Source organism: Hemitrygon akajei, chromosome 17 (genome assembly GCF_048418815.1).
Source record: "Hemitrygon akajei chromosome 17, sHemAka1.3, whole genome shotgun sequence".
Classification (NCBI taxonomy): domain Eukaryota; kingdom Metazoa; phylum Chordata; class Chondrichthyes; order Myliobatiformes; family Dasyatidae; genus Hemitrygon; species Hemitrygon akajei.
Window position 1 is genome coordinate 35,467,137 of NC_133140.1, and position 26,063 is coordinate 35,493,199.

The 26,063-nt window shown below is 44.6% G+C and overlaps 1 protein-coding gene across 2 annotated transcripts in view; it reads left to right on the plus strand.

Annotated features, from left to right (window-relative positions):
* Positions 1-26,063, plus strand: part of hsd11b2 (hydroxysteroid (11-beta) dehydrogenase 2) — a 56,991-nt gene that overhangs the window by 22,841 nt on the left and 8,087 nt on the right. Inside the window, exons 2-4 of one of the 2 annotated variants that reach the window (XM_073069886.1) lie at positions 16,782-16,994; positions 20,340-20,525; positions 22,163-22,300. In XM_073069886.1, coding sequence (XP_072925987.1) covers positions 16,782-16,994; positions 20,340-20,525; positions 22,163-22,300 — 537 coding nt within the window. The remainder of the gene's footprint in view (positions 1-16,781; positions 16,995-20,339; positions 20,526-22,162; positions 22,301-26,063) is intronic. The other variant, XM_073069887.1, reaches the window with a different exon arrangement.

Here is a 26,063-nt window from a genome sequence, read left to right on the forward strand (position 1 = left end):
TTTTGATAAACTTCTATAGATGCGCAGTGAAGAATATTCTGGCTGGTTACAGCAAGGCCTACTATGGGAACACAATGCTCTTGAATGGAAAAACCTACAAAAAGTAATGGATACAGCCCAGTCTATCATAAGTAAAGCCCTCCCCACCAGTGAGAACATTTACAAGGAGCACTGTCGCAAGAAAGCAGTCTCCATCATTAGGACCCCCACCATACCGACCACGTCCTCTTGCTGCTGCCATTAGAAAGAAGGTATGGGAGCCTCAAGACCCACACCACCAGGTCCAGGGAAATTGTTGCCCCAGAACCATCAAGCTCTTGAACCAGAGGGGATAACATCACTCATTCCAACAATGAACTGGTTCCATAATCTTTGGAAATGTGAGGAAATCTGCAGATGCTGGAAATTCAAGCAACACACAAAATGCTAGTGGAATGCAGCAGGCCAGGCAGCATCTATAGGGAGAAGTACAGTCAACATTTTGGGCCAAGACCCTTCGTCCTGACATCTACTGTACTTCTCCCTATAGATGCTGCCTGGCCTGCTGCGTTCCACCAGCATTTTGTGTGTTCCACAATCTTTCTACAACTTATCAGTATTTATCAATTAATTATATTTTCTTATTTGCACAATTTGACTTTTGCACATTGGTTGTTTGTTCAGCTTTTCACTGATTCTATTCTTTGTATCTACTGTGGATGCCTGCAAGAAAATAGATTTCAGGATAGTGTATATTTACATTATGTACTTTGATTTTTTTTCTTTTTAAAGAATTATTTGAACATTGATTAGGATCTTATAGATACAATCTGCCACAGCTGCTTTTCAGCTTTAATCTTGCAGTCTTTGGGCTCATTTTCAAGTCCCACAGAAACCAAAATATCAACTAAAGATGGTTGAGTCACAACTAGCAGAAAGCTTTATTCATTTATCTTTAATTTTATAGACAAGCACTAAGTGCTGTTTGGCCTAGTTTTTTTCAAAAAGATTTGATCGATAGGTCCCGGGGATATTGCAGCTTTGAGAATGCACACAAAATGCTGGAGGAACTCAACTGGTCAGGCAGCATCTATCAGGAAAATCGAAATTTCAGACTGAGACCCTTCATCAGGACTGGAAAGAAAGGGAACAGAACCCAGAATAAGATGATGGGTGGCTCCAGGGGGATGTGATGGGTGGAAGAGGTGAAAGCTGAAGAGGAATTTGACAGGATGGTTTCTCTAATTTCCATCCCAGCCATTCTCCCCCCCGCCTCCTGTTTTCCTTCACTTTGCCTACTCTTACTCCTCCCTTTTCCCCCTACCTGACCTCCATGACCCACCCCTCACCTGGACTCCCAAATCACCTGCCAGTTTGTACTCCTCCTTCCCTCACCTTATTCTGACTTCTGCCACATCCTTTCCAGAACTAATGAATGAGTTTGGCCTAATGTCAACTGTTCCCTTTGTGGGTGCTATCTGATGTACTGGGGGCCTCCAGTGTTCAAGCAAGTTTACATTTAAGTGTTCTGTTTCTGTCGTTACTGTATCATCACAACAAGCATAAGGTTGTACTACTAGTGAGTCATTTTCCCCTAGGCCTCGCTCCACCAGCCTGTGCTGAAAGGAACCAGATTTGGCCTCCATCTGAACATGAATCATTTGGAAAAGTCCGTTCAATTTCCCCATTCCCACCCACTGTCGGGCAAGACGTTTAAACTTTGAATTCTAGCATGAAGAGTCTGTATGAATATTAAGATTAAACACCTCCTTAAATTCTTTGCAAGTAGGAACTCCCAGAAACTGACTGTTTGTCCTCCTCCCCACCCAGGCTGAATTTAAAATAGTGACTGTGGAGGCATTAGTAATGATATCTCAGGAATCAGCAAGGTCTGGAGAACTGGAAAATTGCAAATGCCACCCTTCCCATAAGAGGGGAAAAAGGAAATATAGGCCAGTTAGCCTGACTTCGGTGGTTGGAAAGATGTTGGCATCAATGGATGAGGTTTCAGGGTCCTTGAAGCCACGTGGTAAAATAGGCCAATGTCAGCATGGTTTTCCAAAGGGGGAATCTTGCCTAACAAATCTGTTGGAATTCACTGAGGAAATAACAGCAAGATAGACAAAGGAGAGTCAGTGGATCTTTGAATTTTTAGAAGGCCTTGGACGAGGTGTGCCACATGAGGTTGCTTAACAACATGAGGGCCCATAGTATTACAGGAAAGGTAGGAGCATGGATAGAGGATTGGCTGACTGGCAGGAGGTAGAGCAGAAATAAAGGGGGCCTTTAGTGGTTGTCTGATGGTAAGTAGTGGTATACTGCAGAGGCTGATGTTAGAACTGCTTCTTTTTGCAGTATACGTCAATGGTTTGGATGATGAAATTGATGTCTTGATGGCCAAGTCTGCAGACGATATGAAGATGGATGGAGAGGCAGAGAGTGTTGAAGGAGCAGCGTGTTTGCAGAAGGACCTGGACAGATTGGCAGAGTGGCAGATGGACTATAGTGTCTATGGTCAGCATTTTGATGGAAGGAATAAAGGTGTAGACTATTTTCTAAATTGGCAGGAAAATTAAATGGGTACAAAGGGACTTGGGAGTCTTCAGGCAGGATTCCCTATAAGTTGCATGCTGAATTGGTGGTAAGGAAGGCAAATACTAAGTTGGTATTCATTTTGAAAGGACTAGAGTATAAAACCGAGGATGTAAGACTGAGGCTTTAAGACATTGATCAGACTGCACTTGAAGTATTGTGAGCAGTATTGGGCCTCTTGTCCAAGAAAAGATGTGCTAGCATTGGAGGAGTCCAGAGGAGGCTTACGAGAATTATCCCAGGAATGAAAGGGTTAACATGAGGCATGTTTGGCTCTGGGCCTGTACTCGCTGGAGTTTAGAAGAATAAGATGGGTGGGGGGGGGGGAGGAAGAGATTTTATTGAAACCTATCAAATATTGAAGGGCCTAGGTAGAGTAGATAGTAAGTTTCCTATAGTGGTGGAGTCTAGGACCAGAAATGAGGGATGTCCATTTAGAACAGAGATGAGGAAAATTTTTAGCTACTGGGTGGTGAACCTTGGGGATTTATTGCTGCAGATGGCTGTGCAGGCCAAGTCATTGGGTATATTTAAGGTGAAGTTTGTAGTCCTTGATTAATCAGGGTGTCAAAGGTTACATGAAGGCCAGAGAATGGGGTTGAGACATGATATAATGGTGGAGTAGACTCAATGGGCTGAATGGCCTAATCTTGCTCCTATGTCTTGTGGTCTTGCAGTTCCTGCTGGTGAAAAGTTGTGACCAGCTGATTATTACAAAAATAACTCTCCAAGCACCTTATTCTGGCGTGTACAAGATGAATGTTACAACCAGTTTCAGTCAACTCACTTTTTAGGATATGAGTTGTAGAACGGGAACTGCAGGAAGATACTGGAAAGGTTGCAGAGAGGAGTTTCAGCTGCAAGGTTAGAATGGAAAAGATGGCCCTGTTCTGCCGGGATCAAAGGAAGTTGAGAAGTGATTTGACCATTGTGGGAGATGATAGTGGTTCAGTTGAGGCAAATAGAAATTATTATGGTTGGCAGATCTGGTTTGTGGATTCTGAGCAGTGGATTTAAAGTTTTGGGTGAAAAGGTTCCAGTGAGTTGTGTGGAGGTCACTTGGTGGTCTGGAATTCAAAGCCTGATGGCTGAATATTGGACGCCTGTTGTGGAGTTGGAGAGAGGGAGGAAGGAAAAGGTCTTGATTTGCTATTGATGCTGTGTTCTGGAAAATTATGGGCATGCTATGTGTGGTGACATCAGCACATCCCTAAATTGTTTTGGTTGTTATTGCAAGTGATGCATTTTACTGGTTCAATGTGTGTGATAAGTAAATCTGATTTAGAACTTGCTTCTAAGGATGGAGGGAATTGTCAGTTGGAACTGGAAGGAACTGCACAGCACAAGTTGGGGTGACTCAGCTGCAAACCTGACTGCACTCCTCAGCTGAGTACGATTCTGAGCGTGGAATGAGTGTTGCTGACTGTTAGATATTGGGATGGGGTTGGGGGCAGGGCCCATGGATAAATTTAAAAACTTGGAAAGTTGACTCTGCCCATGTTCCAAATGCTGAAATCTAAACGTGCTGGAAATGCACTGCACGCTGCTGGAAATGTAGTGCCTGTAGCTGAAAGGATATCGGTCCCCTTGTGCCTATGAAAGTGTTAATCCCAGTTTTGGGTTGTGAATCCTCACTTCATCCAAAAAAAGCCATGTCTAGGATATAGTTAAATGTTATGGTTTGCTACTCTGAGATCACTAATTCAATTTAAATTGCAAATAAGATATGGCTTTTGTCACGGAACAAAGAGGTGGACTTGGAGTATGGAATAGATAACTGGATATTTAGAGATAAAACAGGCCCTTCAGCCCCCACGAGCCGGCACTGCTCATTACACCCACGTGATCAATTAACCTGCTAACCCGTATGCCTTGAGAATGTACGAGAAAAAAACAAGCACAGGAAACCCACATAGTCAAGGGGAGAGCATACAAGCTCCTTGTGGTGAACTATGTATACCTGTCTGGACACGCCCCTCTGCTGACTGCGCCTGTGGCTCCTCCCACAGACCCCTGTATAAAGGCGGTTGGAGGCACTGCTCCCCCCTCAGTCTCCAGGATGTTGTGTGGTGGGCTCTTGCTGCTAATCGTGGTCTCTTGCAACTAATAAAAGCCTATCGTTCGCCTCCCGTCTCCGAGAGTTATTGATGGTGCATCACTCCTTACAGACAGTGTTGGGAATTGAACCTGTACTGTAATAGCATTAAGCCAACCATGCTGCCTCCCCACCCCAAGATATAAAATTAAAGTAGTGAACATTGAAAGTGTAGTCGGACTGCTGAAATTTAATAAATAAAGTGATCCTGGCTCATTCCAAAGTTTAAATAATTGTGGGCTGTTTAATAGATGGATGATAGGAGGTTACCTCGGGACATTGGGAATGCACTGCAGCTGAAGAGGAACATACTTGTAAACGAAACAGACCATATCCGACATTTTTAATCTATAAACTTGAACTCCTAAGAGCAATGAAGAGTGTAATTGCCATTGTTTGCCACGCAGTGAATCCTTGTTCTGTTTAATGTCATACTGAATATGTGTTGTGTGATTATTTTTCTCTCTCACCTGATTTATAGGAATAGTACTTCTTGTCATGAGAACATGCCAGTGTTTCAGTGTGATAATTATACCATTTGCACGATACATTCTCTCCTGTTAATTTGTGGACGTTGGTATTAATAGATCGCATAAGCAAAGAGCATTTATATTGTAGTCTGGCATTGTGCCTGTGTATGAATTTTCATCTGGTTCCAAACATTGTGATGTAATTATCTTTTAAATTTCTACTTGTTCAAGTACCTTCCCCTTGTACTTCACACTTGGCTTTGGTGAGTTGCCACTCAGAGCGCGTGAGCTGAAGTGACACGACTTTGCATTGTGGAAGTTGCAGAAAGTGACGGTTAAAGGCAAGTGTAGTCAAACCCAGACAAGGGAGACTGCCCGAGCCAACCTTACTGCTGAGAATGGCTTATGGTAGTGTGTAATCAACCTAGAAACACACGGATTCCCTTTGCTCAGCAGTGGGTGCCGGAGACAGACAAGATGGGAATGATAAAGGGTGTGAAATACACTCGCCACCTATGTCAGCTTGGTTGACTTTTAACATCTCTCGTGAGAGGTGAGTGATCTTGCAAGTGAGGAAATCAAATATGAACGATCTGTAACTGTTAAGCCATTTCTGTATTTAAAAAATAGCAGCTTTCTGTTCAGACTTGTGTACAGTGTGGGTGACAGGTGCCATGCTGTTCTCCTGCACAGGTCAAAAAGTGTGTGTGCCCTCTGTACCCCTCCCATCCACATACCTATCCAAACTTCTCTGATTCTCTAACCCTGCATCCACCGCTTCCACTCGTTCAACACTCCTCCCTCTGAGTGAAGACGATTCTCTCTGTTTCACTTAAACATTTCACCTTTCAACCTTGACCCATAACCTCTAGTTGAATTCTCACCCAACCTCAGTGGTAGAAGCCTGCTTGCATTTACCCTAGCTATACAAATAATGAAGGCTGTAACCTGGTGTAAATTTTAAGTGTAACAAGCCTTCATTCTGCTTTATTAGGACACTTAATTGTTTTTTTTCATCCTTTTCTTAAGATGGCATATGGTTTCTGTTCAGAATAATGATCCAATCAGCACACACTTGTATCTGGCTCGAGTTCAGATCTTTCACAAGTGTAGTTTGTAGCTACATACAATGTATCTTTCAATTTGAGTGCTGCTTGAGAGAGAAGTACTGTATCAAATTGACAACACCTCCAGTAACTACACATAGAACTATTGTACCTGTAGCTCTGATTCTGGTAAAGTTGCATGTCAGGGTGGTGCTGAATATCTGACATGACTAACTAGGATTGATTGTTTATACACTCACTTCATTTTGCATTAAGTGCCCATCAATTGCATTTGATAAGGTTCCACACAGAAGGCTTATTCAGAAAGTCAGAAGGCATGGAATACAGGGGCTTTCGGCCAGGTGGATTCAGAATTGGCTTGCCTGCAGAAAGCAGAGGGTCGTGGTGGAGGGAGTACATTCGGATGGGAGGGTTGTGACTAGTGGTGTCCCACAAAGACCGTTTCTGGGACCTCTACTTTTAGTGATTTTTTTTAAATTAATGACCTCGATGTGGGGGTAGAAGGGTGGGTTGGCAAGTTTGCAGACAACGCAAAGGTTGGTGGTGTTGTGGATAGTGTAGAGGATTGTCGAAGATTGCAGAGAGACATTGGTAGGATGCAGAAGTGGGCTGAGATGTGGCAGATGGAGTTCAACCCGGAAAAGTGTGAGGTGGTACACTTTGGAAGGACAATCTCCAAGGCAGAGTACAAAGTAAATGGCAGGATACTTGGGAGTGTGGAGGAGCAGAGGGAGCTGGGGGTACATGTCCACAGATCCCTGAAAGTTGCCTCACAGGTAGATAGGGTAGTTAAGAAAGCTTATGGGATGTTAGCTTTCATAAGTCAAGGGACAGAGTTTAAGAGTCGTGATGGAATGATGCAGCTCTATAAAACTCTGGTTAGGCCACACTTGGAGTATTGTGTCCAGTTCTGGTTGCCTCACTAGGAAGGATGTGAAAGCATTGGAAAGGGTACAGAGGAGATTTACCAGGATGCCGCCTGGCTTAGAGAGTATGGATTGTGATCAGAGATTAAGGGAGCTAGGGCTTTACTCTTTGGAGAGGAGGAGGATGAGAGGAGACATGATAGAGGTGTACAAGATATTAAGAGGAATAGATAGTGGACAGCCAGTGCCTCTTCCCCAGGGCACCACTGCTCAGTACAAGAGGACATGGCTTTAAGGTAAGGGGAGGGAAGTTCAAGGGGGATATTAGAGGAAGGTTTTTCACTCGGAGTGTGGTTGGTGCGTGGAATGCACTGCCTGAGTCAGTGGTGGAGGCAGATACACTAGTGAAGTTTAAGAGACTACTAGACAGGTATATGGAGGAATTTAAAGTGGGGGATTATATGGGAGGCTGGGTTTAAGTGTCGGCACAACATTTTGGGCCGAAGGGCCTGTTCTATGTTCAATTGGGGATTTGAGGAAAATGCCTGGGGAAAAACTTGTATAGCTTGTAAAAGATCCACAAGGTGAGGAATTTTTTACCCCATTAAGTCAGCAGCAGTGCAGGAGCCTTCAGTTGGCTGAGGCCCCATGCGATAGTGCACTGTGCACACAGGCAATATCCCTGAGTAAGAAACTGCACATCATGATCATGTACGTTTGGCATCCCTGGGACTTGTCCATAAGTCGTTTAGCAGACCAAGACTCTTGTGCACAATGTGACTTCTCTGATCTCCTGTCATGGTGGAAGCTTTTGGAAAAACTTGCTTGTCAGAAGTCATTAATCCAGGGAGGATCTCTAGTCCTGGATTTTTCTAGTTCAGCTCTGGAGATTGGGCAAACTTGGATTTTGTCTGCATGACCTGACAAAAGTGTATACAACTGAAGTATAGATAAGGTAGACTTTTTTTCCCCTGGTGGGGAGGGGGGTGAACTATCAAATAAAACAGGCATAAGTTTAAACTGAGAGGGAGAAGAGATTTGAGGCAACTTTTAACGAGTACCTGAATGCACTGCCAGAGAAGTGGTGAAAGCAGATAGCAACATTTAGGACACGAAGCATTTAGCAAAGTGCACAAAAGGGTTAGGATGGACGATGGGATGTGCAGGAGATGGGATTAGTTCTGACTGGCACTGGCACTATAGGCTGAAGGGTTAGTGTCTGTGCTGTGTTGTTTATATAGGTTCAAGTTCTCTGACAAGCGGAGACCCTGCACGCTCCAGGAAAGGCCAGCTTCTAGTGCAACTGTAATTCCATTAGAAAGCACGCTTGCACTCAATGCAGTGGCCTTTATGTGGAGGCAAGCCACGTGCAGGAAGGCCCAGAACTGAACTCAGAGAAGCATATTGTACGCAGACCAAATCAAACTCAAATCTGGGGCTCAACACCATTTGTGCTGTGCAATTGAATTCTGGGATATGTGTGTAAAGTTGGTTGATGAATCATAGACCATTAGACATGGGAGCAGAATTAGGCCATTTGATCCATTGTCTGCTCCGCCATTCAATCATGGCTGATCTTTTTTTTTCCTCTCCTTCCCAGCCTTCTTGTAATCTTTGATGCAGTCCAATCATAAGCCTATCAATCTCTGCCTTAGTTACACTCAATGAATGGCCTAGTTTCCACAGCTGCCTGTGGTAACAAATTCACAAATTTCTGACAAGAAATTTCTCCACATCTCTGCTTTTAATGAATGCCCCTGTATCCTGAGGCCGTGACCTCATGTTCTGGACTCCCCCACCATGGGAAACGTCCTTTCCACATCTACTGTCAAGGCCTTTCAACATTTGAAAGGTTTCAATGGGATTCCCCCCCGCCCCCCCCCCCCCCATCCCATCCTTCTAAGTTCCAGTGAGTACGGACCCAGAGCCATCAAATGGTTTTTCTGATGATAACCCTTTCATTCCTGGAATCTCCTTCTGAACCATCTCCAATGCCAGCACATCTTTTCAAAGATGAGAAGCCCAAAACTGTTGACAATACTCAAGGTAAGGCCTCACCAGTGCCTTATAAAGCCTCAGTGTCATTTCCCTGCTCTTGTAGTCTAGACCTCTTGAAATGAATGCTAACATTGCATTTGCCTTCCTCACCACCAACTCAACCTGCAAGTTAACCTTTAGGGTGTTCTGTACAAGGACTCCCAAGTTCCTTTGCACTCACATATTTTTGGATTTTCTCCCCGTTTAGAAGAGAGTCTGCACATTTATTTCTACTACTGAAGTGGATGACCATGCATTTTCCAACATAGTATTTCATTTGCCACTTTCTTGCCCATTCTCCTAATCTAAGTCCTTCTGCAGCCAACTGTTTCATCAACTACCTGCCCCTTCACCAATCTTCATAATATCTTCAAACGGTAACAAAGCCGTCTACTTCATCTAAATCATTTATATACAGCATAAAAAGAAGTCCCAACATCGACCCCTGCAGAACACCATTAGTCGCTGGCAGCCAACCAGAAAAGGATCCTTTTATTTCCACTTGCTACCTCCTACCAATCAGCCAATGCTCTCAGCATGCCTAGAGTTGCACCTTGTCAAAGGCCTTCTGTGTCGTCGTACTCTTGAAATAGGAGTTTGCCTCTGAGGATCATTCCGTGTTGGTGGCTTGTATCCCATACCTTGATGTGCATTCTTGACTTTTCAAACTTTTGCAGATTGTAGCATAACAGAATCACTTGAGGGATTTTTTTGTTCATTATATGCTGGTTATATGTGGCTGCTTTTAAGGCTAGTGGTGTAATCCATTCTACTGTGAATGTCTGCATCAGTTAACCACACAACTTTTGGCTGAAGCCTGCATGGCTTGCTTGTTACTTCTATGGTTCTGATGTGTGCAAGAAACACGTCATTTTGTGGGACACCACTTACTCTCTGCAGCTTGTGTCATCTGCTTGTAGCCGTCTCGCTGTCATGCTGCATGTGAGCTGTACAGAAGCAGGTTTGTACTCTTCATAGCTCCTCTGCATGCAACTCCTTCATCAATCTTTCTATGGCTGCAAATCCAACCATTTCCTGTATCTACCCTTTATTCCTGCATTTATTTTAGATTCCCCTCTCCCCCCGCTCCTCCTTTTCTCTGGATCTTTTCCCCGACAATCTGTGTGCAGGTCATTCCCCTACTGTTGGTGCCTTGCTGCCATGCCTCAACATTTGATAGTTCCCAGTCCTTGCGCACAGTTCCGGCTGCTTCCCGGTCCGTCTGCCACCCAGGTTTACACAATACAAATAAAAAATACAAGTGGGTACCCCAACTCTGGCAATCCATGGACTTTGGGTTCTGCGATGTTTACACTCTCCCGGTTACCACCTTAATTCCTTCTGGTGTACCAGGGTCCTCCTGCATCAGACGTACAGTGGCTAATGGGCCGCTGTAAATTGACCCAAGTTGCATAGGTGAGGGTAGAGTATGGGGAGAGTTGATGGGAATTGGGCAAAGCCAAATGACATTAAATACCATTCTAAATGTGTGCTCGAGGGTCAGCATGGTCGCGTTAGACTGAAGGGCCCGATTCTGTCAGTCATACGAGCCTAAAGAATTCATAACCAACTTCAGCCAGAAATGCTGAACCCACGATAAACCTTGACTTGTTTATGATTCTCCAAGGCAAACCAATCTTTAACCAATTCCATTTGGTCCACAGCATAATCAGAAACAGCTGTGAGCACTAGATACAGTAGAGCACACTGTACACTTGAGACCGAACAAATGCAGCTCCGGGTACTGGAAACCTGTGCCGGATCTAGTCTGTCCTCCGAGTCCTGCTGGTCCAGTACTGCAACAGTGCTGACCTCTGCCTGAGCAGAAGATTGCCTGATTTCCTGTCTGGAATGAAAAACAGGATCAGTTAAACAATCTGCTCTCAATCACCAGTGGAGAGATGAAATGTATTTAAGATCAAGTTGTCTTGGCAAAGCCAAATTATGCATTGGCAAGTTGGTTAGAATTATTCATAGCCAACTTGCCAATGCCCAACTTGGCTCCAGAAATCATAATGAGTTTGGCCCAAGCAGGGACCAACCAACAAGCTAAATGCCAGAGGTGATGTGAGTGACTGGTCTTGCATCAAGACAGCATTTGATGGAATGTGGCATCAAGGAACCACAATTCTGCTGAAGAGCCTCAAGGGGAAAAGGCTTCAATGACTGGAGTTGCACCTTGCTCAAACGTTTGGTGGTCAATAATCCCAGTGCTGGGCATCAGAGCAGGAATACCTCCGCTGTTTTATCAATGACCTTGTGCCATTGGCTCAGAATTCGGGGGGGGGGGGGGGTGCGGTATGCAGGGTGGATAATGATCACACAATGTCTTATTCTGTTTGTGAAAGCAAATGAGGCAGGTGCACGGCTATCTGCAATCAGCCTTGGACAATGTTGATGCACGGGCTGGTAAGAGCAAGTAACATTCATAGACAAACACAGCACATTTCAGGCCTTTGGCCAGCACGTTATGCCAACTCTTCAACTTACTGCAAGATCAATTTAACCCTTCCCTCCCTCTTGGCCCTGAATCTAAGAGACTCTTAAATGTTATTAATGTATCTGGCTCTATTGCCACCCGTTGCAGCCTGTTGCATATACCTACCACTCCCTGTATACTTAATAAAAACTATACTTTCCTCACACCTTAAAATGCCCCTCATATTAGCCATTTCCATCTGGGGCAGGGGGAAAGACTCTGGCTGTCAACTATGCCTCTTGTGTGCCTCTATTCAAACTCAAATGCCAAGTAAATGTCATTTATGAAAGAGCATTAAACCATCGATCCTGACATTGAAGAGCATTGCCATCATTGAGTCACCCATTATCAATCTACTGGGATTCACAATCGACTATTGATTAGTAAGGGTGCTGAAGGCTATGGGGATGGATGGAAAGTAAATAAGCCATGATCAAATGGTGGAGGCTGAATGGCCTAAAGATGCTCCTGGTCTTGTCTATATTTATGTTTTTAATTTTCATTGATTGCAAAGATGTCAGTTGCTCCAGTCTTTCCATAAGGATCAACTTTGCTAGCCATTTACAGTGCCTATTTACAGAGCCAGACAGGAAACCAGCAAAGATGGATGTGGGTGAATTTATGAGAAATCCGACTGGAGAGGCGCTAGGGACGGCTACCAAATCAGACTTGGTAAATCTGGCAAAGGGGTTAGGCCTCGCAGAGGTGAGGTCATCAATGAAAAAGCAGGAAGTGCGAGGGGTCATAAATCAGTATTACATTGAAAAGGAGGTGTTTGCAGCGGAGGATTTGGAAAATATCCCCGAAAAGAGATTAGCGAGTGGGACAGATCAGGTAGAGTTGGAGAAAGTAAGGTTGGACCATGATCTTAAAGTAAAGCAGCTAGAAGCAGCTGCAAAGGAAAAGGAACGGGCTGAGGAACGAGCTGCAAAGGAAAAGGCTGAGGAACGAGCTGAAAAGGAAAGGGAGCAGGTGTTCAAACTAAAGGAATTTGAGATGAAACGGGGTCATGAGCTTCAGCTAAAGCAGTTAGAAGCAGAAGCAGAAGAGAAAGAGAAACAAAGGAGCCATGAATTGGAGCTGGACGAGACGGTCATCCTTTTGGAGCAGATAGACTTGGTTCGGGAAAGAAAGGGTTAACCTTGGGGAGTGCGAGTTCCCAGAGGGTTGTGCTGAGGGGAGTGATCAGAGTTAATGTGGAGTTTACGAATGGGGAGATAACTGTTGTTGTGGGGGAGAACGGTAAATCTGTAGTTCCCAACTCGAATGAAAAAAGGTTAAGATGCATATCATATTATTACTGAGTTAAGTATTGTATGTAATGAGTTTTTGCTACAACAAGTGTATGGGACATTGGAAAAAATGTTGAATTTCCCCATGGGGATGAATAAAGTATCTATCTATCTATCTATCTATCTAAATCTAGATTGATGCCTGCGCATCGATTACAGGCTGATTTGGAATGTAAAGGTGCCCCACACGCTATTGTTATTCAAGAAAGCGCTGCGAGGAAACCAAGATTTAAATGCGGCCGGAGAAAAAGGTTCGAACTGAAACACATCAACCTGTATGGTCTTGGAAAAAGGGTTAACTACCTGGGTGGCCTTAAAGACGTGGGTGGAAATTCCCCTGATAGACTAGGTTGGGGACGGGGAGTTAAGAGAATAACCCTTGTGGGAAGGAAAGGTGGGAGAGTACCTCGCCAAATTACTCACGTTCCCCACGGGGGGACTCACTGAGAAAAGGCGATGGGTAATAGAAAATGCCATTTTTAAACAGCAACGCCGGTTGTACGGATTCGCGCCAAAGCCTGTGAAAAATAAAGACAACCCCTTTGGAGACCTGCCGGTGAAATAACACGACCGAAACGATTAGTATTTGTATAAACTTTTGTAGATGCACCTAAGCTAAGATCACACCTCCTTAGTTTTGTTGCTGAAGAAAATAAATAAATAAGGTGGTTATTGAACTGAAGTTTGATGCTACCAGACTTTAGTATGGCACGTGAGGTTAAGATATTAAAGAAAGGGGCACTGTACTTGTTACCTGTTTAGATACTGACTTGAATGTATCACGGTAGTACTCTGTGAAGAGAAAAGCTTGTGTAGTATGTAGATTAAAAAAAAGTCCTATACAACTCTGTACCAACCTGTTTTTAACCGCTGGTAAAAAACCTGCTATGGGGGGAGGTGTTACGGCCTCAGCCCCCTCCTTTGGGAGAATCGCAAGAGAGAGAGAGCCTTACGGTCTGGAATGTGGATTGGCCGCTCAGCAAGACAAAGCCTTGGACACAGCCATTGTCTTGGGAGGCACCTTTTGTGGAATAAGGACGTGGGCTACCTGCAGACCTTCAGGACCATGTGAGATAGGTAAAGGGGGAAAGATCGCCTCACCCCCCCCACCCTGATTGACATCTACAACCCTGCCAGTCCAGATAAAAAGGTGGGCTGCCGAGGCGGGGCCTCAGACGCACCAAGGAGACACACGAAGAAGACACGATAGCGCTTCCCGTCGGAGCGGGACGCCATTCTGAAGGAAGCCACGTGCATTAGATTCCGGATCGGGAGTCTGTGGCTGGAATCACGGACAATCGCATTGAACTAACAACCGGGAAGCCTGCTCTTCTGATTCTACGGCGGCGCTCCGTAGGGACCTGGGCAGGTGAAGCTGTTTAATGACATCTCTCTCTCTCTCTTTCTAACAAAAGTGCACCAACGTGACACCACAACCGACGGCAGCTGGTGGAACTGCAGCGATCTAAAAGACTTTTAGATATCCAGCAAACGATATATATCTACATTACCCCTAGACAACGATAGAGCTTATTTCTGATTGATTATTACTATACCTGTGCTTTAGATTGAGTTGTGACGACGTATATGATCTGAATGTTTTGTATTAACCATACGTTTGTGCCCCTTTTTAAATAAAAACGTTTGAAAATAGTAGCATCAGGCTTCGGTGGATCCATCTATCTTTGCTGGAAAATTACCCGGTTACTGGGGAACATAACAAAGAGCATTAAACCATCGATCCTGACATTGAAGAGCATTGCCATCATTGAGTCACCCATTATCAATCTACTGGGGTTCACAATCGACTATTGATTAGTAAGGGTGCTGAAGGCTATGGGGATGGATGGAAAGTAAATAAGCCATGATCAAATGGTGGAGGCTGAATGGCCTAAAGATGCTCCTGGTCTTGTCTATATTTATGTTTTTAATTTTCATTGATTGCAAAGATGTCAGTTGCTCCAGTCTTTCCATAAGGATCAACTTTGCTAGCCATTTACAGTGCCTATAAAAAGTATTCACCCCTTGGAAGTTTTCAAGTTTTCATGTTTTATAATATTGAATCATTGTGGATTTAATTTGGCTTTTTTGACACTGATCAACAGAAAGACTCTTTTGTGTCAAAGTGAAAATAGATCTCTGCAAGTGATCTAAATTAATTGCAAATATAAAATGTCCGGGGGGGGGGGGGGGGTGAATACATTTTAAAGGCACAGTACATTTACAAATGTACATTTACAGAGGAGTGTTGGGGCAACATGCAACAAAATCAACAACATTCAACAATTATAACTATAAAAGTTTCAGGTTTAAAGTACAAATATAAAATAAAATGTGCTTGAACACACAAGTACCAACATGTATCAGAGCAAAAGAAAACATCAATGAATATGTATTCATCCGATGTGGTATTAACTATTTTTAAAAGCCATGGATTGAGGTTGTCCACCTAAGTGTAACACTTAGTTTCCTATCCATTATACATGGATACCTCAGCAGCCTTTCACTGGCAATTTTGCTGTCTGGCCAGGATGTTTGCTGGCTCAGAGTGAGTGAGATCTGTTCCTGTGAGTGAGGAACAGAAGGATGTGGTGGGGAGAGGGGGTACATGGCGCCTGGATCCGTTGGCTTGTAGCTTCAGTAGAAGTCCAGAGGTAACCTCTGCCATCTTCCATTGAGAGAAGTCAATGTGGAAGGTCTGGGTGAAAGAGAAATTGGGTCATTCGGGTATTTTTGGGCAGGTGGGAATTTAAAGGGACAAAGGCCAGACAGTAAAAGCCTATTGGTTGTACATGTGATTCCACCAAGTACAGTAACTTGTTCCCTAATCTCCTTGAGCAGGGAGATGGAAGGCATCCAGTTTAATTACGTTAAGAATTGTGTGAGAAGTAAAAATCATTTAATGTACTTGTGTTAAAATATCTCTAGCTTGGGCTAAAGGTCCCAGTGCTAAGTAGTTGAAAGCAATTTTACTCTGAATAAATTGTATGTGCAAACTTTGCTCATTGTCTCTCACCTTCAGGAAATGTGATTGGACACAGCTGGCTGAGTTGTCCTCATGAGCACAGAGCCAGTTCCACATCCCGGATCATACAAGATATTATTCCTTCCTTGGTCCACATGTCCAGGAGGCACTCAGGAGCACAATTAATCTTCGGGCATTAATATGGGAAGACCAGCAAAAAAAAATCTCTTGCTAAGTAATTGCTGTCCCTCATCCTCGCCCCTATCAGTGGCCTCCACCTCTTGACACTTTCTCATTCCAGTCACTTTTGCCTGTTTTTTTTTTGTTTCCTTTTCTTGGTCAATCAACTTTCACTTTGTCCATCCACATGCTGTGATCCAAAGCTACTTGCCACTCGTTTCCACTCAGGCCATCCCTTCCAACAATAAGCAAACGGACAGTAAAACTTGTCACAAAGTTTGCTGCCTACTGACAATGACCATGTCATTCCAGTTTGCCCTTCGGGAGGCACTGATTTCTAGTCACTCTAAAAATGCTTTCAGCATCTTGATTGGCAGTGTTTAACTGTTTGGGCAGTTACAACTCACTGTAACAGTGAATGTCTAATCAGGTTAAATAGACTGCCTCTCTCTGGTAGAACGATAGCTATGACAGCTGCTACAAATTCTGCTGGGATCCCGCACTGTCTTCTGTCAGCAAAATATTTTCTCTCTACAATGTGTCCCATCACTATTCTTGGATGTAGCAAATATACAAAATAGAAGAGTCCTAAATATTTTTTATAAAACAGCATAGAAATATGACCCCCAAACTAAAACTCTTGACATAATCTGGCAAAAATTGCCAAACAAACCGGAAGACAAATGCTAGAAGACATGGATAGCTGCTTATTGTTACAATGCAAGCAGCTTGCTGATTGCTCTTAATGTGACTCTTCAGGATGTGACTCAGGTTTTGGAAAGTCCATTGCTCAACATCTTGACTCGCTGGGCCTTCAGGTTTTTGCTACAGTACTGAACAAGGATGGGCAAGGAGCAAGAGAACTGCTTCAGTGCTGCTCGGAGCGACTTACCTTAATCCAGATGGATCTCACTAAACCTGAAGACATTGACAAAGCCTTGCAGATCACAAAGGACAAGCTTGGTGAGAAAGGTGAGTTCATTAATTAGTCCAAATGTTCTGCCACTTGCCCTGATTTGACCAATTATGTTCAATCAAAGTTTGATTTGAGAGAATAAAGCAGGCCAAATTTTTCCATTGGAAAAGAAGTGTATATCAGAAGGCTTCAGCAATCAGATCTGGAATAAAATTCATAAATCATGAATTTGGTGTCCAAGGTGCGTCGAGTGCAATACTGATATCTTGCTGTGAGAAGTATCTTTCAAGAATCACACTTGGAATGCTGTGAGCAGTTCTGGGCCCCTTGCCTAACAAAGGGTGTGCTCCTTGGTGTTTTGGGTGTTGCAAAGGATGTGTTGGCGTTTGAGGAGGTTCATGAAAATAATCCCAGGAATGAAAGGGTGAATGCATGAGGAGCATTTGGTGGCTCTGGGCCTGTACTCACCAGAGTTTAGAAGAATAATGAGATTGCCCCATAAAATATTGAAAATCCTGGTGTGAATATGGAGAGGATGTTTCTTATAATGGGTGAGTCTAGGACCAGAGGGCACATTCTCAGAATAAAGGATATTCCTTTGGAACAGAGATGAAGTATTTCTTGAGCCAGAGCTTAATGAATTTGTGAAATTCATTGCCCCTTACAACTATGGAGGCCAAGTCATTGCATATATTTAAAACGGAGGTTGATAGGTTGCCAAAGGTTTATGGGGAGAAGGCAGGATAATGGGGTAGAAAGGGATAATGAATTGGCTACAATGGAATTGGATATTTGATGGGCCAAATGGCCTAATCTGGTTCCTATGTCTTGTGGTCTTACTGTGTTTGCTGCTTGTCAGAGAAATTGAAACTTGTATGCTCCAATGCAGCTACATTTTTTTTAAACTGTGTGCTAAGTCTTCATACAAACAACCCCTGGCATTGAAAGCTAACAGCTAAATTTGTAGAATCTCCAACATTCAGGTTTGCATCCCTACAATACCCAAAACAGCCTGTGTAGAAACTCCACTTTGTCCAGGATCTGGAGAGGACATCAGAGATGACCGTGATATACTATTACTCAATGATTCATGCCTACCCTTTACATTATTGGGGTGCACTTTAACGACTGGAAACTTGCTGAGTTTATCACGGGAGACTAATATCTTTTTGTCCACTTTACAAGATAAATATTTTATTGGTCCCAAAGGAAATTAGTATCATAGTAGCATTACAAGTACACAGATGTACAAACATTAGAAGAGAAGCGAGAATAAAAAGTTAGCTCAACGGTCTAATAGGAGGGGTAATCACTTCCCCGGCTACAGGTTGACTCATTGGAGCCTCTTACCCAAGGCTAAGAATGACCTCAAATAGTGCTCCTTGGAGAGCACGGTTATCTTACTCTATTACTAAGTGCTCCTCTGTTCAGCCAAGGTGGCATGCAGAGGGTGAGAAACATTGTCCAGAATTGCCAGGATTTTCTGTAGGGTCTTTGTTCTACCACAGTCTCCAGTGTGTCCAATTTGACTCCCATAACAGAGCCAGTCTTTTTGATCAGTTTATTGAGCCTGGTGGCATCACCCATGTTGATGCCATTGGCCCAGCACCACCACACAGAAGATTGTACTGGTGACAACACACTAGTAGAACATGAGGGAGAGGCCTGCATACTTTGAAGGGCCTCAGTCTTGTCAGGAAGTAGAGGCGAATCCGGCCCTCCTTGTACACAGCCTCTGTGTTGGTGCTCCACCCAGGTTTGTCATTCTGGTGCACCCCCAGGTACTTGTAGGTCCTCAATACATTCATGTCCTCAGTATCCATAGTAACGGAGTAGAGCAGGCTTAGTCTTCCTAAAGTCCATCACCATCTCCTTTGTCTTACTGATGTTGAGCTGCAGATGATTCATCTTTGCACCATTTGACAGTCCTCCACCATCCTCTTGTATTCATTTTCCTGTCCTCCGTTTATACACCCAGGTGCTGTTTATAGCCATCTCTGACACAGCTCTGAAGTCACACATACCGTGGCCTGCCAGTCAGGTAGTTCATTATCCAGGATGCAGTGGAAATGCCAACCCACACTGAATGGAGCTTTTCCTCCAGCAATGAAGACTGTGAGGTATTGAAGACACTGAGAGATCAAAAACATGATCCTCACAGTGTTGCCCTGCTTAGATATAGGAGCAGAATTAGGCCATTTGGCCCATCAAGTGTGCTCTGCTATTTTATCATGGCTGATCAATTTTCCTCTCAGCCCCAATCCCTGTATCCCATCATGCCCTGACCAATCAAGAATCTATCAACCTCTGCTTTAAATATATATTAAGGCTTGGCCGCCACAACTGCCTGTGGCAAAGAATTTCACAGATTCAGTACTCTGGCTAAAGAAACTCCTCATTGCCGTTCCAAAAGGATGCTCTCTTCTGAGACCGTGTCCCCTGACTCTTAGACTCTCCCACCATAGGGAACATCTTCTCCACATCCACTCTATCTAGGCCCTTTCACCATTTGATCGGTTTCAATTAGGTCTCTTCTCATTCTTTATTTTAGTGAATGCAGGCCCAGAACCATCAAATGTTCTTCCTTTGACAAGCCATTCAATCTTGGAATCATTTTTGTGAATCTCCTTTGAACCCTCTCCAGTTTCAGCACATCCTTTCTAAAATAAGTGGCCCAAAACTGCTCGGTACTCCAAGTGAGGCCTCACCAGTGCTTTATAAAGTTTCAACATTGCATTCTTGCTTTTATATTCTAATCCTCTTGAAATGGATGCTAACAGCACATTTGTCTTCCTCACCACACTCAACCTGCAAACTAGCTTCTAGGGAAACCTGCACAAGGACTCCCAAATCCCTTTGCACCTCTTTTTTAAAAAAAAATATTTTCTAACCATTTAGAAAACAGTCAGCCTTTCATTTCTTCTACCAAGCTGCCTGACCACACACTTCCCAAGACTATATTCCATCTGCCACTTTGCCCATTCTCCTAATCTGTCCAAGTCCTTCTGTAGCCTCTCTACTTCCCAAAACTACCTGCCTCTCCCCCTATCCTTGTAACATCTGCAAACTTTGCAACAGAGCCATCAATTGCATCATCCAAATCATTGGCATGTAACATAAAAAGAATCAGTCCCAACACAGACCTCTATGGAACATTAGTCACTAGCTGTCAACCGGAAAGAGCTTCCTCGTTCCCATACTTCACCTCCTGCCAATCAGTAACTGCTTTATCCATGCTAGAATCTTTCCTCTAATAAAACTTGTTGCAAAAATAATGACATTCTTGGGGAAATGCTTTGCCTGAGATTATTGATGTTATCTCCAAACAAGTTTCAGAGGACGTTCAAGTGGTTATTCTAGATTCTGACCAAAGAGACATCTAATTTTCTTTCTTCCCTCAGGTTTATGGGGTTTGGTCAACAATGCTGGAAAGTGCTTCAATGTTAGTGATGCTGAACTCTCGGCTATGTCCAATTACAGAGACTGTATGCAAATCAACTTCTTTGGTGCCGTAGCCATCACTCAGGGCTTCCTTCCATTGATACGCAAAACAAAGGGAAGAATTGTGAATGTTTCCAGTCCAGTGGGTAAGTTGGAACGAGAATAAAATTTGCATGTAATCAATTCCTGCAACTGTCTGTGAGGAGTTTGTACTCCAGAAACCATGTGGGTTTCCTCCCGGTGCTCTGGTTTCCTCCCACATTCCAAGGATGTATGGGTGACTGGTTTAATTGGTAACATGGGTGTAATTGCACAGCATTGCCTCACCGGTTGGAAGGGGCCCATTACGGTGTTGTATCTCTAAATAAAAATGAGGAAAATAAATTTTAAAATAATTAATTTGGGGAGATGGTCAACATGGCATGTACAGTGGATTCCAGTTAATTGGGATACATGGGACAGTACATGTTGGCCCAGTTAAGTGGCTGCCCCAATAGGCCAAAGTTTCATGGAATTGATTAAATGGATATAAAAAGACAAACTACTGTTTAACTGTGACCAATTTTGCATTTAAATTAAATACAAACTAATTATTATCACTGCCAATACTACTACAGTACTATAAAACTGTATTAGTTCCTCATGGTTATTGATAGAATAATTTCTCTAATGTATACTGCTGTGTTTTGACTGTATACGAACAAAATCAGTGCAAACACCCAGTACAGATGAAGGACTGCCTACGTAAATACTTTTGAAGATTGCATCTGCCAAGTCGTCTTTGTAATGTTCGACATGATAAACAATACTTTCAGATTCTTTGTGGGTCCTAACTTGGTAGTAAAATCGCTTCATTTTCATGTTGGCAAGATGTTCCCATGATGACCTGGGGCAACCACGTCTGTCGCCACACATTCTGATGCTCGCAATGCCCGATTGAATAACTCAGAACACAACAAGCAACAAAACAGTGAAACAAGCTCGGATCCTTTCTCCCTCCCACCCACATCTCCCTTCAATCCCAGCACTGGTGCCAGCCTCCAGCAGAATTCGGGTTTCAAACACCCCAGCGGACTCAGAGGTTTGCAGACCCTGCTCTGGCCAACGGGCCTCAATTTCCATACTTCCATTTTGACCCTTGGGTCTTGATCCTTGGCGTCAGTTCCAGGACAAGCTCATCATAGAACACTAGGCCGTGAGCTCTGACCTCACTGACAGGACCCTGAAACAAGCTTTGAACTCCAGTACTCCAGTCCCTCCAATTTGCAAACAGGCGTGGAGGTGTTATCAAACTGTTCCTCCTACCCAACTCAAGAACCCATTGACAACTCACTTGGTGGGGAGGGGGGGAGTGGAGAGAGAGAGGGGAAGGGGGCCTTGTCCATCCTCAGGTGCTGGCTTGCCATTTGACCACAGATGTCCCAGGCCTGCATCTCTCACCTTCAGGCATGGAGCGAAGACACTCCAGCCTGACATCTAATTTCCCCCCATCCCTGTCCCTAATCTCTAACCTGTTCCCTAGCTCCCCTCTGTCTCCCAAATAATCCTTATTGACCTAAAAAAGCAATTAAAGTCAAACAACTGAAATCTCATCATTAACCCAAAGGTGGTCAGCACCACATTATCTAAAAAATACTTGACTAATAGATATGAAAATTGTCCTAATTTTCTGATAGCACCATCTAGTAATAAGGTTTCAACAAAAGAACCCAAATGCAGTGTTGCATTCCATCCTTTCCAATTATGAATAAAGATTTTAATCTTGTTCTGCTTGTACCTACAGGGGATTTTCCTTTACCATATTTATCAGCTTATGCTGCTTCAAAAGCTGCACTCTCCGTGTTCTCAAGTATCTTGCGCCTGGAGTTGAGTAATTGGGGAGTGAAAGTCTGCACCATACTTCCTGGATTCTATAAAACGGGTATGTATTATTTGGTAGAAGTGTTGTAAGATGGTACAGACCATACTTCAGTTCTTCGCATTCTTCAGCTGTGCATCTCTCAAACGCTGGTCCAGGACCATGAACGCTCTAAAATACCACATTAGTTTTTTTTAAATAAAAGCAACATGTCAAAGTGATATTGAGAGAATTGTTAAACAAGAGAAATTGCCTGAAGTGTTGCCCACTTTACGATTTCTTTAGCAAAGAAACAGCACACTGGGAGACCGTTTCGCTGAACACCTACGCTCTGTCTGCCAGAGAAAGCAGGATCTCCCAGTGGCCACACATTTTAATTCCACGTCCCATTCCTGTTCTGATATGTCTATCCATGGCCTCCTCTACTGTCAAGATGAAGCCACACTCGGGTTGGAGGAACAACACCTTATATACCGGCTGAGTAGCCTCCAACCTGATGGCATGAACATTGACTTCTCTAACTTCTGTTAATGCCCCTCCTCCCCTTCTTGCCCCCATCCCTGATATATTTAGTTCTTCTCCCCCCTCCTATTTTTATCCCTCTTTCTGCCCATCACTCTGCTTATTCTCCATCTCCCTCTGGTGCTCGCCTCCCCCTTTTTCTCCCTAGGCCTCCCGTCCCATGATCCTTTCCCTTCTCCAGCTCTGTATCCCTTTTGCCAATCACCTTTCCAGCTCTCAGCTTCATCCCACCCCCTCCGGTCTTCTCCTATCATTTCACCTTTTCCCTTCCCCCTCCTACTTTCAAATCTCTTACTATCTTTCCTTTCAGTTAGTCCTGACGGAGGGTCTCGGCCCGAAACGTCGACAGTGCTTCTCCCTATAGATGCTGCCTGGCCTGCTGCATTCCACCGGCATTTTGTGTGTCACTAGGGCCTTTAATAGGTTGAAGTTTGATATGAGATTGAGGAAGTATTGGAGGAACACTTGCCAGCCCTCAATCATAGAACTGATATCATTGGCACCAGGACCCCTGGCAGCTGCTGCCCAGTCCTTGCATTAATTGGCAGGAGGATCAGTGACCAGAAGCAGAAAGGTGAGCATCGGAATCCAGGGGGAGGATTAGGAGACACATCTTTTAAATCGGCAAGTTGTGGTTTGGAATTTACTGCTATAACTACTAAATGTGATTTGGCTAAATTCTCAAAGGACAATTTGCGGGAGAGGTTGCGGAGGCAAAGCTCGTTCAGAAGGTGAATGAACTCATTTGTGTTCTTAGTGAATGATCCTGCCAGCTACCTTTATGTGAGAAAGTTTAAAAATAAAACAATACTCGGTAGTTAGTTTTAATGCAAATTAATTGGATTCTGAGGCCACGTGGACCCAAACACCATTGATTGAGCAGGTAGAACATTCCTGTTGTCCTCTCAAACTTGATGAATTGATTGGACAATTTCAGGTTCAGATTTATCCTATGCATATCAAAACGTGAAATGCGTCATTCGCTTCAACAACCCAGTGATGTGCTGGGGGCAGCCTGCAAGTGTCGCCACATGTTTTGGTGCCCTCCCTGGCCAATCAACACAGCAAGTGGCAAAACAAGCCCCATTCCTCACTTCCCCACTCCCCCTTTCCCCCTCTTCGTCCCTGTACAGTCTCTCGTGCCCATTGGGAGAAAGCTGTTCCTGCTTCCCTGCTGGTACTTCAGACTGAAATCATAGGCGGACAATGCTGCCAACCCCTGATGGCCTATGGCATCTGGTTTTGCTGAGGTCAGGATATAAGTTAGGGGGTTGTTGTCCATCAAACTTGGCCCTGTAGAGGTAGTCACTCAGTATATCCACCACCACCCATTTCAACACCAGAAATTCCAACTTGTGCGTGGGATAGTTTCTTTGGAGGGCGACACTCCGGCTGACAAACACAATGGGTCTCAACCAGGTGTCCTGATCCTGATACAGGATGCCCCCAAGCCCGCTCGGCTGGCATCCATGTGCGGTACATATGGCAATCGAGGGTCCGCAAAAGCCAGCACCGGCTCCTGGGTCAGCAGCTCCTTCAGCGACTGAAAGGCCTCCTCACATTTTGCATCCCACCTCAGTCCAAAGGGCTCCAACAGGCTAAGATACTCTCCACCCTCCTGTCCTCTTATTTTATTTTCCCCCTCCCTTCCTTCCCCGAGGGAGGGTAACAGCATAGAAGCTGGAAACTCAGTTTCGCGTAGCCTTTCACAACCTCCGATAGTAACCACAGAACCCGAGGAACGAGTGTAGAGCGCTCACGGTCTGGGGTCTTGGCCAAGTGGTCACTGCCTCTGTCTTGGCTGGATCGGTAGCGGCTCCATCCCATGAGACTGTGCCGAACATAGCTAACAGACATTTGGCAGAACTGGCACTTGTCCAGGGAAAGTTTTAACCCTTCAGCTTTCAGGCAGCCCAGCACCTTCAGCAGCCTCACTTCATGTTCTTCCGAGGTGGATCCAAACACTGAGGCCATCCCAATACACCAACACCTCGAGCAGGTTCATATCCTCCACCGTCTTCTCCATGACCCGCTGGAAGGCTGCAGGGGCTCTTGAGATGCCCTGGGGCATCCTGTCAAACAGGAAGAATCCCAGGGGACATATAGATGCCATCTTCTCTTTGTCAGCCTCACTCATGGCGATCTGATAATATCTACTCCTCAAATCCAGCACATTGAATCACTTCGCACCACTCGGGCAGGCCAGCGCATCTTCAATCCTTGGGACCGTATGCTATTCAGAAACGGCGCACATCCGTACCTTCCCATTCCTCTTTTGGGCCACTGCTATTGTGTTCACATAGGGGCTTCGGGACTCTGTAATGATCCCAGCTTCCTTCAACTTGCACAAATGCCGTCGAACATCCTCCACCTCTGCAGGGGCCAGTTTCCACAACCTCTCTAAACGGGGTGTCCTCGGTCACCCGGATAGTGTGACAAGTGCTCTTGGAACAACCCACGTCAAACTCATCAGTGGAAAAGACACCTTCAACATCTCTACCAACCTGCAGGAACCAGGGAGTCCCCGAAGTTGAATGACTCGGCAGTCAAATTTCCCCCTTTTCCCAGTAGTTTCTCCCCGGCTTGTCTCGGGGACACTAGATATTACTGTCACCGGGAACAAATACATCAGAGGCATCCCCTGCTTTAAGGTGACCTCCCTCTTTGTGGTGTTCCTGCAAATCGCAGCCATCCTGCTCGCCTGTACAACCGAGGACTTCTGCAATTCAGGCCTTGCCAGTACCCCAGCAGGAAATCCCGATTTCCCCCTCGGGGTCTTCCGGAGTGTCTACTAAGAGGGATTCACCCTCGGGCACTCTGGGGAAATTCGGGGGTCCCCATCATTCTCACTACTCCCCTGGGCCATACCACCATTGGCTTCGACTGGGTGAACCACACAATCCCTCGACTAAATTCGGTATCCGGCCCAATGCAGCCACGCACTTCCTCAAAAGCAGCCTGAAACACTGGGTGCATGGGCAATGTTCCCAGAAAGCTCTCACCAGCCTTTTCCTTGCAGGCCCCCATGAGCCTCCTCACCAGAGGAGTGTTGGTCCGCACCAGGATTGAAATGCTGCCCTTCTCAATGGGGTCCAGACAAACCAGCACTAGTGTATCAAGGACCTCAGACACTCCCACATCGGCCTTCGAAAACTCCAGCTTCACTGACAAATAACCATTGTATGGATAATCATCAACGCTGACACCCCAGATCTCCAGTGCCCTTAATGGTGTCAATGGTAAATGCTTCAGATACTGGTTGTAAAACAGAACATCACAACGTGACCTGCGACCCAGTGTCAAG